Source organism: Ictalurus punctatus, chromosome 21, assembly GCF_001660625.3.
Source record: "Ictalurus punctatus breed USDA103 chromosome 21, Coco_2.0, whole genome shotgun sequence".
Lineage (NCBI taxonomy): Eukaryota > Metazoa > Chordata > Actinopteri > Siluriformes > Ictaluridae > Ictalurus > Ictalurus punctatus.
Window position 1 is genome coordinate 10,060,871 of NC_030436.2, and position 17,486 is coordinate 10,078,356.

Consider the following 17,486-nt stretch of genomic DNA (forward strand, 5'->3'; position numbering starts at 1 on the left):
CACTGAACACATTTAATTACACATGCTTTTGTACACACTTATTTACACGTGATTTTGAACACATTTATTTACGCACGTATTTTGTACACATATATTTACACGCGTGATTTTGAACACATTTCTTTACACTGAACACATTTATTTACTCATGTGACTGTTTACATGTTTATTTATCCTTGTTTATTTAATACACAATTTATTGATTTACACATAATTGTTTCACAATATTCATTTGTTTGCACACGATTTCCTTCGCGCGGTTAATTTATTTGCACATTTTCATGTGTTTACTTGAGTTCACATGCAATTTCCGAGCACAACATGTTTAAATGTTGAAACTTTCACATGGGAAAAAACATATGATCACATGTGAAATGCATGTCATATATCTGTTAGAATCAGAAAAATCAGCTCCGAGGTAACCGCGAAGATCTCTCTCGACTCTGTAGGCCTGCTCATCCACTGTGTGTTCCCATTTCTCCGTGTCTGGCTAATCTTCCTTATCTTAATAGCATCCCAACCCTATCAGCCACCAAGCAGGGAGCAATCGACCCAAAGTGTCTCTTTGTCAGTCAGGTCGATAGCAGACTGCCTCCGGCAATCGTCCCCTATACTCAAATCTCTTGAAACCACCTGTACATCAATATTTTCTCATGTCGGTGTCATGGCAAACTTCTTTTTAGGATTTCAACATTCACATGGAGGCATTGACACTGTTTGACTTATTTGACATGCCTTGCTCTTTAAATAGTTCACATGCTGGATTTAGCCATATCACGCGGAGTCACCATCAGGACACCGTTAGGATGTCATATCGCAATTTCTTGTCATTTTTGTGTTATAGAACTGATGAGGGCCACCATCAGTCACACAGCTGACCCTGCTGAGGCCTTATTGTGTTCCTCTCTCTAACCCCTTACATCTACATCCTAGCCAAAAAAATTATCAAACACCCTATTTGGATTGGATTAGTTTTACATGGGGCAGGTGGGGTAATGAAATTATTACCGGAGTATCTCTGGGATTTTAGTCCAAATTTATCATGTGAATCAGTTTTTGTATGGATTGTGCATGTACACATCTGGCAACATTATGCCTTATTTTACCTTCATAAAATGAGCAGTAGAAATAATCCGCGTCTGAATTAACATGATGGTAAAGATTGCATTATTTCCTGTGCATTTTCTTCAGGATAAAGACACTCCATGATGGAATCGCGCTTTCTTTCCTGTTGTCCTGCCAAAAACAAAATGAAACGCCCAAGGTCACATTTATAATGACTCATCAGAGAAGCGACAGGTACAGCCTACATAAACGTTACAGTTGTGTGACCTACTAATGATCAAGTGCAAGTTACATGGCCACAGTTTTTATTTATAAAAGAAAGACATCATACTTTTTATCCGTTTATAGTTTGCTGGGAAACAAATTATTTCCTGTATTCATTTACGTTATAACAGCTTTAATAGATATAAACCCCAAAGCTTAAAGTCCTCTGTCCTGAAAGTGTCGGAAAACTTCTTGACTGTTTCAAAGTTCTGACACTGGAGACTCCTTCCCTAAACCGACAGCGCTACAGTATAATTTTACATTTACTATATAAATAACACCATTACCCAGAGGAGCCCAATTCCAGTCAGTATTTTCACAGCACAGTTTTATCTTCTTCCTTCTCTAAAGCCTGACTCAACTCACCAGTAAATTAACCAGGTTAGTTAAAACTGTTGGAGCACCTCATTCAGTTGGTCCTAACTTATTGCCAGATTGGTAGTAAGTCTATTTACTGTTTGGGCTGAACATATTGTAGTGATAGATATGGTAGAGCCTTAGACAGAGTTTTGTTCCAGTTTGAGGTTAGTGTGCAGGTCTGACACCCCAGAACTATTGATTGGATAGGAAAAATCTGTCAGAAAAAATTGGCAACCCTGCAAAGTCACAAGCTGCCAAACATCGCCATCTGTTGGCTCAATATAGATAAGTTTACTTTTCTAAAGTAATTCTAAACTTCAAATCCATCAAGTCAGACATTATAAAGAAATATTCTATTTACCTATTATTCTTCTAGTTGATGTTCTCCATTTTGATTCTGAAATTTAGTTACAGAATAAAAACTATACAGAATGAATTTTTGGTATTATATGACACTTGAATTTTTTTACATTTGTTTGTTTGGTCAGTATCAGTATGACATTAGATGGAATAATTTCTAAAACACATAGATTATGTAAAAGTCTGTCACTTATATAGACATAACAGACATATGTCTCCTGTTACGTAACTTCACATGGTAAAAAAATTTTTTTTTTAAAAACAAAAAATTAATGGCTGTATAGTAATATTATAGTAAGTTTATTTGGAAATGTAATTTTCTCTGTGCTTGGATGTTTGCACCATTAACTTCCAGCACGTCAAACTTAATCTAAATCAGATTTGGTTATTGTGAATATCATGGTTTTAATGGGCAAATATTACATCCATAAGTGCAAATCGGATCTTTTCTTAATCACGTCACTAATAAACGCCTAAAGAATGTTATTAGTAAATAACACACAAAGACAAAGCATTGTTCACATTTATGTTAATATGAATGATACATAGTTGCTTTATTTTTCTTTGAAAGATTTTATGTAGTTATGCAGGTTTTCATTTATTAATAGATTGTATTTCTGTCATCCTTCTGCCTTTTTTCTGCTATTTGTCATCCTTTTGCAAATAGATATTTGTTGCATTTAATAGATAGATAGATAGATAGATAGATAGATAGATAGATAGATCTTAAGGCATGTTATACTACCTCAATTAATGTTAACATATTTATTTATTTATTTTCATCATTTTTCTAGCTCCCCAGTTTAAGCCTGAATCCTCAGCCCATTTTATTTCTGAGCTGTCAGCGTTGCTAAATGTGTCCAAATCACTTGTGTTTTGAATAAGACGTCTGATTATCTTCCAGTAACGTAGTGAAGTGTTCAGGCAGCAGGCGGTAAATTGTCTGAAGCACAACATGTTGTGGACAATAGGCTGATTACAATGATGGACGATGAGGCTCAGTGAGTGCTGAGCATTAGAACATGCTTAGGCTTAATCACAGCATGCTTGTTTGTTTTTTTAGCGTCCACTGTGTACGACCAGTGAATAAGCAGTGACCATGTATGCGCACGGAGAGATGCTTTTTCCTGTATATGATTACATTTAAGCAGTAAATGCACACTGTTGTAATTATTGTCGGCAACTGTTTTATCCTGGTCAGACTTATACACGCATTCACACCAGTTCATTGTAACCTCTTAGGCATGTTTTTGGGAGGTGGGAGGAAACTGGAGAATACTGAGGAAACCCAAGATGAACGCAGACAGAACATGTGAAACCCTGGAGGGACCCTGGAGCTGTAGAGGAGCAATGCTACCCTCTGTGCCCACATACAGCATGGTATAAGGACTCATTGCTTTGTAATCATTATGTAATAAGCTTTTAGACTTTAATATCTGGTAGAAATCTTGGTCACAAGAACGTCCCAGACCCTGCACAAGACTGTTTATTTACTCTTTATGATACCCTACCCTACATTACCACAACCCAGATCAATTGTGTCAATTACATCAGTGTTTGATAGATAACGAAGCCCCAGAACGGATGTATTTTTTTTCTCTATAAACCAACATTCATCAAGCCAAATGTTAAAAAAAAAAATCCAATGACTAAACGGCTTGCATATTCATCTTTATTACTAATATGTAATTTCGATTGGCATCCAAGATTTACTTTATAATGAAATTCTGAGTTTACTTTTTTTAAGTTTGGTCTATTTTCACTTTAGCTTCAACTGTGGGTGCTGGAGTGCAACCTCCTACAGCAATTAAACTAAGTAGACAGGCTGTTGTTTCACCATCTTGATACCAGTAATCCTAAAATGAAACCAGCCATTAACTCCTACACCATTGCAGTCTAGCTCCAGGAATGTGACAGATTTCCATATAAGGCTAAACGCTGTTAATGGCTTACACCAATCAGCCATAAGATTAAATCCACCTGTCTGATATTGTTTAGGTCACCATCCACTTGTGCCACCAAAACAGCTCTGACCCGTCGAGGCGTGGACTCCACAAGACCTTTGAAGGTGTGCTGTGATATTCAGCACCGAAACGTTAGCAGCAGATCCTTTAAGTCCTGTAAGTTGCGAGGTGGGGCCTCCGTGGATCGGACTTGTTTGTACAGTACATCCCACAGACGCTCGATCAGACTGAGGTCTGAGAAAATTGGAGGACAAGTCAACACATTGAACTCGTTGTCTTGTCCCTCAACAATTTTTTGCAGTATTGCAGTGCGCATTATCCTCTGAAAGAGGCCACTGCCATTAGGGAATACCGTTAACGTGAAGGTCTGTACTCGGTCTGCAACAACGTTTAGGTAGGTGGTAAGTGTCAAAATAAAATCCACATGAATGCCAGGACCCAAGATTTCCCAGCAAAACATAGCCCAGCGCATCACAGTTTCTCTACCAGCTTTCCTTCTTCCCATAGTGCATCCTGGTGCCAAAACTTGCCGTTGTCTTGCCATCACAAGTCGCTCAGATCCTTACACTTGCCCATTTTTCCTGCTTCCAACACATCAACTTTGAGAACTGATTGTTCACCTGCCTAATATAACTCAACCCCTGACAGGTGACACTGTAAGGAGATACTCAGTGTTATTCCCTTCACCTGTCATTGGTTTTAATGTGAAAATCAGCTATAATGTGTGTGTATTTGCATGTAGCCATGTTGTAGAAATAACTGGAATGTAGGATATTTTTGTCCCATGTGTATAGGTTTTAGAGTAAACCTTGAAAGTAGATTTTTCCCCCTGTTGATTCTTATATTTTATTGTCTTGTTACATTTCAGCTCTAACCTTTTAGAACTATTTCTTATTTGTAATTGTAAAACATTCATACAGTACATTTACAAAACTAGCAAACATTTTGTGTATAAATTAGGCTAAGTCTGTCTAAACCGCAAGCCACTGATGCATTGTGGGAAATCGCGTTAAGTAACCAGAGAAAGGTCTGCTAGCCGTTTGGGCACCAAACTCAAAAAGCAAATGGACGCTATGGTTCAATTTTTGACACGGAATCCAGTTTAAGGCTTTAATTATTTTTATTTTAAATCAATTCCTATTGCTTTTGTACTTTAAATTCACATTGGTAACATTCGTTAACGTCGTTGCAGCAGTTGCCATGGAAACCCGAGAGGCGACTTTAAACATGCTAGCTAGCTAGTCCGTTATTCAGTGTTAGCGAAACACAAAGCGGTCAAGATGTCGTCTTTTGAACACTTGGATGCTTTGCGAAGACTAAATAAAGAACTGCTGCAGAAATTGAAGCGTAAAACCGAAAATCTACAGCATCAAAATTTGGATTGTTCGATTAAACTCCTAGAAAATGAAACCAAAACAACGGAGTCCGTTTGCGATGTTTGGAAATTAGTGAACAGTAGCGCACGCGACCGGAAGCCTCTAACAGAGAGAAGCAGAAGTTCGTTAAATGTCTCAGATGCTTTTATAAATCTGAGTGTGAGTGGAACCTGTTCAAAAGTGGCCCGAAATGCTTTGTGTAAACCGAGAGACGTCGTGAAGACATCAAAACTGGCAGGTGAGAAACCGGAAACCGAATTCATTTACACGTTTACACACTGTCACTTCCGGTTCCGTATGTATTGTAATGCAGTGCTTCTTTCAAAGCAAATTGGATCTGGAAATTCTTTTATACCACTTTCCTGATCAATATCTTTTCATAAGTGCATGCTTTGTAGAACATGGCTTTAGCAGTCAGATGAAACCAAGAAGATGTGAAGAAAATCCTACAGAAATAGCTGATCTTTATTTGGGATTAATCAGAATAATTTCATCGCTGACAGCTGTGTGATAATTACTTTTGAACTTTAGCTTGAATGTGATTGGTTCATCTTGTGCACATTAATACAACCAGGTTATTGTAAGGTCCCCCTGTTTTTTCTCCAAAATGTCTTTTCCCTAGATTGTTTTTCACTTAATTTTTAATTTATACGTTGTAATTTCACATTGAGGTGGAGCAATTTCTGATATGATTTATCTTGAAGATTTATCTGGACCACATGTGCTCTCTCGGTGGAAAGTTCAGAAATAATTACAATAAAATAAAAACAAAAAAGTTAATGATCTTACTGTACACATTTAACCAATGAGTTTGATATTGATGTATTTCCTTTATTTATACAGATAGCATCATAGAGAACCAGAGCTCTTTTTCAAGAGAGACCTGTTCATCATTAAGAAATAAAATCTTAGAAGGTATACATTTATAGGTGCATCTTAATTTTTTTTTTTTTTAAAGTTAATATCATGGAAAAGTTAACAGTTGAATTTATGATTAGTTTTTTGTGTGATGCCTAGATTTTCATTATAAATGAGTTTGACCCCTCCTCCTCTGCCAGTTAGATGGGGCTGATGTATATAACTGTATCCAGGAGGACTGGCTTCATTCATCTATGTATTATGTTGTTTAACACCTCTAGATTTAAATACCAGGAAATAAAATCTAAAAATTTTAACTCTCATCTCTTATCTGTCTTTTGATCTCAAACCCAAATGTCCTTGATGTACTGCACAAACAAATGAATCGGCTTTGTGTTCCCGTAGTTTTGGAGGAGTCTATAGCTTGTCATGGAATATTTACGTTTCACAAGGAAAGCTGTTTAAAAGCAAGATATTAATTTACATATGAGCTACACTCAGTGACTACTTTGTTTACCTGTAATCATTTAGTTTTTTTAATGAAGTAGTAAAGTAAAGATGATGTATTTCTAGTTGTAAGGGCACATCGACCTTCCACTGAGTATCAAGTCCTGGAACAGGTCACATTTCTTCCCGATCCAATTCCATTGAGGTATTTCACGCCATGGACATTTGTGAGGTTGACTGAAGTTTTGCATTACTGCAGCAGAGTCAGATTGCTCACTCTGTCCTATCAAAAATATATGTAAATTCAGTCATATAGATATACAAGGGGACTCTCCTTAATTTGTTTGCTTGCGATATGGTTCATATTTGCATGGAGTTGCCCGGGATTGTTGAAGGAATGATAAAATGTTCTAAACACGCTAATTACGTTAGGGGAATAACAGAGACTATGACATGTAAATCCTTGCCTCATGTCTGGAATTATAACAGCTTTGTTAATGAAATTCTCTTATCCCCAGTAGAAATGTCAGACTGTTTACCAGACGAAGAAAGGAAATTTCCATCAGAAGACGCCACATGTGACGTCCTCCTTCAAGACGAAGGGAACAGTCGCCTACACGTTCAGTTTAATCCTACAGGAACGATGCAGCCCAAGTCTGTTATCTCACAGGACAAGGGTGAAGTGAGTGAAAGTTTAATAAATGTGCTCACAGAGATCTTCCTTCCTGAGCAGTTTAATTCCAGACCTAATTTATACACTGCAAAAAAATATATATTTTGTGTGGAAATATCTTGAATATGGGCTTATTTATCTAATGTTTCTTATAATCAGATTATAATAAAATGAGTATGAAATGATTCCCCTGTTTTTAGGTGAATTTACCCCTTTCACGCTTTAAATTTTCATATTCTGTGGGAAAAAATACAGTATTTGTTTCTTTCTAATAGTTTTAAAATATTTTTTTCTTTCTGTGGTTTGGAAAAAGAGGAAGAAACACTACTATCCACTACATGAGCAATTTACTGACCTAACTACGGGGAGGCAAAAAAAAAAGGCCAGACGTGTAATCTGCTTGTTGCAAGTGGCAGGGCTTCTCCTTTAACCCTCAAGGACTCAGATATATCAAATAAAATAAAGTCTATTTTTTTTCTCCACCTTTTACATATTGTTGTAGGAAGCCTCTAATGCAGAAATAAATGGGTTTGTGTGTTTTTTTGTTGTTGTTTTTTTGTTGTTGTTTTTTTTTGGACATTTCAGGGAAATATAATATTGCAAAGTTGGGCCTGTAGGAGAATTTCAGTGATTTTACTCACCGTCTGAAGAAATGTAGAAAACATCTAAGGCTTCGTTTGCAGGGTGTACTGCTTATATTGCCCCATAACAGTAGCCTATATATCTATTGTCTAATAATCACACAATAATGATAATCAGACATAAACAATTTATTATAAAATTATGTTCAGATTGTATTTACAAAACCTGATGAACTGAATGAAAACTTTGGCATTTAGTCTGTTTAGTTCTGTTCGTAACCATGTTCAATTATGATAGTCCCAGCATGAATGACGTCATACACGTTGTAGATAAGACGGCCTTTCCTGGCTGTTGTTATTCTGAAATGGGGGGGACGCTGATTATTTTCCAGGATAAATAATCTTAATGCAATTCAATCCCAATCCTACTTACACATTTTAAAGCATTCACCCATTCCACAGATTTCACACAATTCTGTCTGGCTAGCTTATTGTGTCTTCTACTTCTCATGCTAATAGCATTTATACCTCCCACATTCCCGAACATTATCACCTGAAAAAAATACATATACAGGTTTATTTTAGTACTGCTAAAATTGATGTAATATTACAACAGTGTGCCTCACAAGGTTAACCATCCCCGGATAAGATTTTGCTATATAAAAGAATAATTGCTTGACATGGCAGTTCCATGCAGATGGAAAAAGTCACAAAACCTTGTTTAAATGTTTTACCCTCGTTATGAAATCCATATTAAATGAATATGAAAAATGATTAACCCTAAACATCCTGCAATGTGTCCTAGTAAACCATAAATGCCCTGTATTTGCATATTGGAACGTGGTGTGGAACGGCATGTACATTTTATAACACGTAAAACATAACACACTAGCGGCAAATCTAAATGAATGGCACTGATTTAATAATAATGAAGATTTATTTATTTAAATTTTTTAACACCGATCGATTAATGAAAGAATTTGTAACTATACAGTAGGTGCAAGGATTCTTGCGTGTGTTGTTACAGAGTGTCGTGGGCCGAGTCAGGTTTGCAGACAATGAGCTGGAGACTGTATCTAAGTCGGAAAGACGACATGTGCAGCCTTTACTGGGATATGACTGGATAGCTGGTAAGCTTATAAACTCTGAAATGAACCCAGATGAATGATGTTTCATACAGTAACAGGTGTTTTTTTTTTTTTTTTTTTTTTTTTTTTGGTGAATGTTGAAATCAGTAAGAGAAATACCCACAATACCCAACAGCCATTCACTGCATCTGTAGCTGATGTACGATGACCACGTTTGTGGTATCCATGCATCATCACCTAGACACAAATATTATGGTTTGTGGGGGGGGGTGTAATGAAGTGTATTTACTGTTAACACTCTAAAATGCTATTCTTATCCCGATGGGTTTTTCATCTTATACCACAGAAATTTTCCAACCATTCTAACCATTGTACATGTTAAGAACGTTCTCAGTTACATTATAGCTGCTATAAACTCAGTCATACACTCACCAGCCTCATTATTTCTTTATCTGGAAATTAGTGAGACTAATTTTACTGGGAAAACACAGTGTAAACTCCTCTGTCCTGAAGACTTAAATAAATAAACTAGAAGCTGTTTTACATAAATGTTTTTTGCATAAACTGCCCCATAACTGCTTTCATTATAATTGATTTTGGAGTAAACTTGTCTAAAATTCATGTTCATGGTAATTAAGACATGGAAAAAAATGAAAAGGTGCTGGAATGTTCATGTAAACAACCCTGCTCTTGATGCATTTGTGTTTAGGCCTGCTTGATGCTGAGAGCTCCCTGAGTGACCGCTCCGAAGACTTTTTCAGCGATCTTCACAACTTTCGCAGAGTCAATAAGGAGGAGTGTGTCCACAGTGTGTCCTCATGGTCAGAAGGGAAACGTTTTGTGGTTGTTTGTTTGTTTGTTTGTCATATGGAAGTCTTTTCAGCTTGTTTTGTGTGACTTCTTGTATGCGTCGGTGTGCATCGGCATGCATGTGTGCGTGGTTGTCGTGGTCTTTTGTTTCAGTTTCAGGTTACGGGCAGATAATATCATATTGAGAGAATATGAAGAGAAGTTCCATTATCGACATGGCATGCGTCTAGTAGTAATTTGGGAACTAGAACTTGTGACCGAATTTTATGGAAAATATGTTGAGCATATTACAAAGCATTTTTATATTTACACTGCATACTACAAGGAAATGTTTGTGGACATCTGACCATCACACTTAAAACTGTTGCCACAAATTGCGAAGCACACAACTGTCTAGAATGTGTTTGTATGCTCTAGCATAAAAATCCCCCTTTACTGCAACAGCATGACAGTGCTCCTGTGCACAAAGTTCGCTCTATGAAGACACGGTGTGTTAAGCTTTTAGTGGACGTGGAACAGAGCCTTGACCTCATTACCATCGAACACCTCCCCAGACCTCATTACCTAATTCCTCACTAATTCTCTTGTAGCTGAATGAACACAAATCCCCACAGCCACACTCCAAAATCTAATGGAAAGCCTTTCCAGAAGAGAGGAGCTTTATTCTAATAGCAAAAGGGCGAATAAATCTGGAACGGGATGTTCAGCAAGCATATATTGGTAGGATTGTCCGGTGTTCATGTACGTTTGGCTGTATAGTATAGCATAAAGTAAAATTAACTCTGACTCAGCTATTATGTAGTCAGATAGTTGTTAATTTTGTTGTGAAAGACAAATTTAAAATCAGTACATGAGAAAATAGTGAACTGCGGAGAGGCCAAGAAACTTCAAAATAAAAATCTTTGATCGCAGAGGTGCCAGCATTTTCGATTTCCTACTCTAATCTAGGACACACCTGCTTTTTCAGCTAAAGCGGTGATCAGATTCAATGCGAATTGAATTCACCTGGCAGAAAAAGCTGATTCATGGAAGGGGAAATAACACATGGTATGAAAGATACGCATTTGCTTCTGGTAGCGATTACAGTAAAAATAATAATAATAATAATAATAATAATAATAATTCCAACAGCATACTTGAGGATTTTTATGATAAATTTCCGATACTTTTTTTTTTTTTTTTTTTTAAGCTCTGCCTGCTTGGATCTTTGTGTTACTAATTTATGGGAATTTTTTTGCAAAAGCCAAAGGCTCAGATTGTTTAAGGCTCAGATTGACAAACTTACTTGCTAATTAGCCCAATATCTCTGGACTCAATAGAAAGAATAGAATTGAGAAACAGCAATGTCATAAAGACACTCACTGGGCTTAAAGAGTTAATTCTGTTTTCCAGACAGGAGTAGGAAAATTCCACAGGGTGAATCCCCAGAGTCATTCGAATCTTTTTGTTTGACTTTGACAGGCTTCCTGTTGCAGCCGACTTCTGGACACCTTCAGTAGAAGACAATGTGACTAACCATGAGTGTACTCCAGACACTCACCAATGTGGGACTCTTTGGTGTTTGTACATGATACTGTTTCAATAATATGTACTCTTAAACCTGGTAATGTTCTTGTTATTTTAACACTTTAAAAAAAAAAATTTTTTAGGCACATTCTGCTATCGAATCAACAGTCGGCTTTTTGCAACTCCTCTGGATCCTCAAGCTGCGTGTCCCGTTTGCAAGATGCCCAAAGAGAAGCATCCACACACAGAGAACGAGCCTGCTTTTATTAGGTGCAACTGTGATCAGAGAAAAGTTGTGTTCCGTTCAGAAAAATGTACACTGTTAACTTTAACCTTGTTTTTGCAACAGGGTTAGCATTCCTCACGCAACACTTCTGCCAGCGTATCGATATAAAGCGCACCGCCGCTGCAGCTTCGATCCATCAGACAGTCTTGGTTTGCCCTCTGTGAGTTCTCAGTTGGAGTTTTGTTTTTTTTATATCGATTATTAAAAGTAAGAGATCAAGTTTTAATCATTGACAAAACAAAAATTGTTAGTGGTAAAGTGTGGATGAACTGTTGGGAAACAAGCATTGTTTTGGTTCCTCATGCAGCACTGTCTGTCTGGATGGTCAAACATCTCGATGGGAGCAGGCTCTGAGATGAGCAACCTAGATCTGAGAAGCTCCCTGGAGATCAGGCCAAATACAGGAACAGTGCCTTCAGCCCAGCCTGAGAACCAGCTGGTGAGAACATAAAGATCCACTCTTTCATCCACTCATTCATCCACTCATCCATCCATCTGTCCTCCATTCACTCATCCATCTGTCCACCATCCACTCATCTATCCATCTGTCCATCAACCATTCAACCATCTTCTGCACATCCATCCATCTGTCCACCATCCACTCATCTATACATATGTAGCGCCATCCATACATTCATCCACTCATCCATCCATCCATCCATCTGTCCACCATCCACTCATCTATACATATGTAGAGCCATCCATACATTCATCCACTCATCCATCCATCTATCCATCTGTCCACCATCCACTCATCTATACATATGTAGAGCCATCCATACATTCATCCACTCATCCATCCATCTATCCATCTGTCCACCATCCACTCATCTATACATATGTAGAGCCATCCATACATTCATCCACTCATCCATCCATCTATCCATCTGTCCACCATCCACTCATCTATACATATGTAGAGCCATCCATACATTCATCCACTCATCCATCCATCTATCCATCTGTCCACCATCCACTCATCCATCCATCGATCTGTCCTCTTTCATTCACTCATCCTTCCATCATTAATCTACTCTTACAAACATGCATCTACACTCAAATCCATCCATCCATTATTATCCATCTGTCCACTAGGGATGTGATGGTGAGGACATTTTCCCAAGCATTCAGTTTTTAATTGCAGTGTCCGTTCTCTAACTGATCTAAACGATTTTTATTACTATAAAAAGGCAAAACGACGGTGGGGGCGGTGCCACGGTGAGCAAGTGATGTAATCAGTGTGTGGCCCCAACACCGGGAACACCGTCTATTGCAGCAAGCCTACTGTCCACCATCCATTCATTCAAACATGTATAATACATCCATCCATCAATTCAACATCCACTTACTAATCATCCATGCATGTGTGCATCCATTTATCCATCAATCCATCCATCATGTACTCCTACACATCTATTCATACATAGTAATTTCATAATAATGGTTAAACTGATGGAACCTCTTTTTATAAACAACTTTAACTGAGCAACAAATGTAGCTGAGTCTGTCCATATAATGAGTATGAAACTGTTTCTGCAAATTTGTAATCAGGAATCTGAATGCAAGAACCACAAATCATTCTATGTATTTTATTACGTTCCATTATTACAGGGTAGTTGTTCACAAACCAGTTCTTTTTACCCTTTTCTGTGAATTGTTAACGAGTAATTAAACTCTATAATCAGGTCACCATGGTTACATCCAACCAGCTGTCATCATCACCACACAGACACATAATTCCGGTTCTAATACTATGATGGGATTGTGGAATTTCTAGACCAGTTTCCTGTATCCTCTTCCTCCTGATTATTTAAATAATCATTCAGTTGTTGTTGTTATCTGCCATCCGGCCTACTGAAGGGTAATTCCAGGGTTATGGATGGTGACATTTTATCTCCTACTCACTGAGTATGCAAAGCTGGTCAGGAAGATTGGAGACCGGTCACTGGAAATGAATGATCAATCTCCTCTTCAATCAAATCAACACTTGAGTAGAACTTTTTCAACAGCATAAAGTTGGTTAAAAGGTCTTACCCAGTAACACACGATGCCAAAGTTGAAAGAAATTCCATAAATGATGAGGATGAAGGTGATTGAAATCCATCAGTCTGGGATGGGTTACAAAGCTATTTCAAAGGCTCTGGGACTCCAAAGAGCCACAGTGAGAGCCGTTATCTCCAAACGCAAAAAACTCTGCACAGTAGTGAACCTTCCCAGAAGTGGCCGACCTTCCAAAATTCCTTCAAGAGCACAGCATTTACTTATCCAGGAAGTCACCAAAGAGCCAATGACAACATCAAAGGACCTACAGGCCTCTCTTGCATCAATAAAGGTCACTGCTCCATTATCAGAATGACACTGGGCAAAAATGGCATCCATGGAAGAGTGGTGAGGTGAAAACCACTGCTAACCCAGAAGAACATTAAGGCTCGTCTGAATTTTGCTAAAACACACCTTGATGATCCTCAAACCTTTTGGGAGAATGTTCTGTGGACTGATGAGTCGAAAGTAGAATTGTTTGGAAGACAGGAGTCCTGTTACATCTGGCATAAACCAAACACAGAATTCCACAAAAAGAACATCATACCTATGGTCAAGCATGGTGGTGGAAGTGTGATGGTGTGCGGATACTTCGCTGCTTCAGGGCCGGGACAACTTGCAATAATTGAGGGGAAACATGAAACATTCTGCTCTGTACCAGAAAATCCTAAAGGAGAATGTCCGGTCTTCAGTCAGTAAGCTGAAACTCCAGCGCAACTGGATTATGCAGCAAGACAATGATCCAAAGCATAGGAGTAAGTCCTAGTCCTAGAGGTAAATGAACAATGAGACTGATCTCCAGTTATCAGAAGTGTTTTGGTTGCAGTTATTGTTGCTAAAGATAAAGGGGCTATTAGTTTTTCACATTGGTAATAGGGATTGGATAACTTTTTTGTGTGTTTTTACTCAAGTTGCCTTTGTTCTATGTTGTATTTTGTTTGAAAATCTAAAACTGTTTAGTACGAGATATACACAAAAACAGAAGAAATCAGGATTGGGGCGAATACCTTTTCACAGCACTTAATAAATGTCACACGACTGCATCATGTGGTTAACTAGATGGAAGTAAGAGTAAAGCTAAAAATGAACAAAGTTTTTAAAAAAAAAAAATTTCTGTGCTGCTCATAGGGTAAAGTTGACATTTGTTGACATTGTTTCCATGTCAAGATTGACATTTGCATGGAATTGCCCTGAAATGTTTCCAGTATGAGCCGGTCAGGATGGGGCACACAATGTTAACTGATTTCAATATTATTTCACTAGAAAATCAAGGACTGTGAGCCGTGCTTGGGTCCATTGGCAATGTACAGAAGAATAAGGCAGTAAATCGTACCACATCATTGCTTTGAAGAGATCTTATTCACTGGAAGCTAATGACCTACTGAAATAAAGAATATAGTACTTGGAGTCATTCTGTGTTATAGTAAAATAAGGAGTGTCAGGGTGAAGTGATGAAGTCACTCTTACCATCAGTGATAATTGTATTCCTATAACAGCATGCCCCCAAGTCTTTTACTTCTCTTATATCACAGCAATTTCCCGATGATGAATTAAAAAATATATATATTAAAGAATGACCTCCATTTTATCCATTTACAGTTACACATGTAGCTACTTGTTGTGAAGCATCTACAAAACAAGAACTTCCTGTTGTCTGTTTTCATTTTAAATTCTGAATCATTTGGAGTATTAGCCAATATAAATTAGCCGGCATTGCATGGAAAAAATATTGCGCAGATATTTTTAACGCTTATTAGAGAAATATGTATTGCAGGTTATTACCCAGGTTATGTTTTTTTTATTTTCATCTCTTTTTATATGTGCATATCTGTAGACCGTTTTATTTATTTTATTTTTTTTTACTGCAACACTATGACATTTAAATGCTGGGATTTCCTGAAGTGTAGGAATGGTAGACGTTACCACTTCTGGTCTTTTTAGTTTTGTTTTTTTTCTTTTTTCATGTTCGAAAATGTTTGTCTGTGACCTTTTTTTTTTTGAGTGCTCTTCAGATTGTTATCTTTCTTCTACTATTTTGGAGATCGGTGCTGTGTTTTTATCTTGATTATTTGTGTTGTATCTCATTTACAGGATGTCTCCAGGTCCAGGGCGTCAGGATGCCAGCTCTCTGGTCAGCTTTTGGACGTTTCTCGCCTGGCACGATATCAGTTCCAGCACCTCGCCTCCATGAGGACTAAACCGAATAAGAGTTCCTACCCATTTTACTGATTCAGTCACTAAATGCTGCTTTCTGCACACACACACACACTCAGAATAATGTTTGATAGACATCACTGTGTTTCGTCTCTATGCAATCAGACTTTGGTTAGATGAATTCTGATCACACTAACTTCATACATCCTGATAGATGCAGGCGAGGATATTACAATAAGCTACATCTTAATCATCAGTTTCTCAACGTTACACATACTGTCTGGATTTAATCATACAGACTGACTGCTTTAGAAATGATAGCCAGGTAAAAACAATGAATGAAAGGAAGTGTTTTGTTCCTTTTATACCACAGCAAACAATTATTTATATATTTTTTACATTTATTAAAGAAAACACTAACACATTTTTTTAACATTTAATGTTGTGGTATGTCTGTGAAACAAGTTAGTTCCTGAGAGAATAGTCGTTCTCTCAGTAGTCTCTCTCTCTCTCTCTCTCTCTCTCTCTCTCTCTCTCTCTCTCTCTCTCTCTCTCTCTCTCGAAGCAAACTCCTTCCGCAAATGTTTTCTCTGTTAAATAACAACTTTTGTTTAATACATTATTATTAGGCATAGATTATAATGAGTGTCCGCCACACAAGTCCCTATGTAATTTATTACTGTAGAAACGATACGGTGTTAGAACGAGTGTATGAATGCTTAAATTAAAGCTGCACTACTGTCAGGACGAATTAATCAACAAAAATAAAAAATAAAAAATTTAACCACATTACCCATGCATACATCCTGACCATCCCTTTCTGATCATGTACATGTAGATAGTTGTTCGTGTTTCACACACTGAGGTCCACTGTTTTTTTATGAAAAGATACAATCAAAAGTCTTTGATCTTTTGGAAAAGAGTGACGTAGCCCTTTATCATGTTTCCGCTGTGGTTTTAATAGAGAGGATAAAAAAGCTAACTGATAAAGTGTCAGAGCAGAGAACTAGCCGTGAAGCATACTAGTTTTTAACATATTGATAAGTCAAATGTTGAGAAAATAATAATAATTTAGGGGGGAATACCCCCTCAAACACTGTTTTTTTTCTTGAACTTGATGCCAGTGGGACATTTGTAAGTAAACAGTGTTGTGGTATGACTGGATGAGATACAGCAGTGTTGTCTGGGGGATTTTAAACACTGCGTGCATCCAGAAGTGATGTTTTTAAATACTTTGTTGGTTGCCTTGTACTGTAGCTGTACAGTCATTCTCATCAGCACTGATGTCAGCTGGATATTTTTGAGTTTTGGAACGCAACAAGGCTGCTCTGCCTGATACACGACAAAAATGAACAAACAGTGTATGTGATGGTAACCGGATGATATTGCTTCACAAGTTTCTCCTCTGTTGTTCCTCTGCCAAACGTTTGGATGGTCCTGGCAAAACTTCTTTCTTCAGTGTTTTGGTTCAGAACAATTTTACTTTTGGTTCTGCATTGCCTTTTGGCTTCTCGTATTGTCTTGTTGCATGATGTATTCATTCATTTATATTGAACAATATAAAAAAAAAATTGTAAAACTGATGTACATGCTTCATAGGAGAAACCATAGGAGATGCAAAGTTTCAGCATTCACCTGTAAGTACCAGGTAGGT

General features: G+C 37.5%; 1 protein-coding gene across 4 annotated transcripts; it reads left to right on the forward strand.

Annotated features, from left to right (window-relative positions):
* Positions 1-4,989: 4,989 nt before the first annotated feature.
* On the forward strand, positions 4,990-16,624 carry miip (migration and invasion inhibitory protein). Of its 4 annotated transcripts, none has more exons than XM_017450685.3 (10): positions 4,990-5,627; positions 6,233-6,304; positions 7,213-7,376; positions 8,976-9,078; positions 9,746-9,857; positions 11,308-11,390; positions 11,496-11,622; positions 11,702-11,798; positions 11,946-12,077; positions 15,770-16,624. In XM_017450685.3, exons 1-10 carry the CDS (start codon positions 5,294-5,296, stop codon positions 15,905-15,907), a joined length of 1,362 nt encoding a protein of 453 aa, XP_017306174.1. In that variant the 5' UTR covers positions 4,990-5,293; the 3' UTR covers positions 15,908-16,624. The 4 variants fall into 4 exon arrangements, with proteins under 4 accessions (XP_017306174.1, XP_017306175.1, XP_017306176.1 ...); XM_017450686.3 differs by having other exon boundaries at positions 7,216-7,376; XM_017450687.3 differs by lacking the exon at positions 6,233-6,304 and having other exon boundaries at positions 4,991-5,627.
* The last annotated feature ends 862 nt before the right edge of the window (positions 16,625-17,486 follow it).

Coding starts and splice junctions, on each gene's coding strand:
- miip (XM_017450685.3), top strand. CDS start 5,294: ATGTCGTCTTTTGAACACTTGGATGCTTTGCGAAGACTAAATAAAGAA. Junction 6,305..7,212: donor AAGAAATAAAATCTTAGAAG/GTATACATTTAT, acceptor TCTTATCCCCAG/TAGAAATGTCAGACTGTTTA. Junction 11,391..11,495: donor TACTCCAGACACTCACCAAT/GTGGGACTCTTT, acceptor AAAATTTTTTAG/GCACATTCTGCTATCGAATC.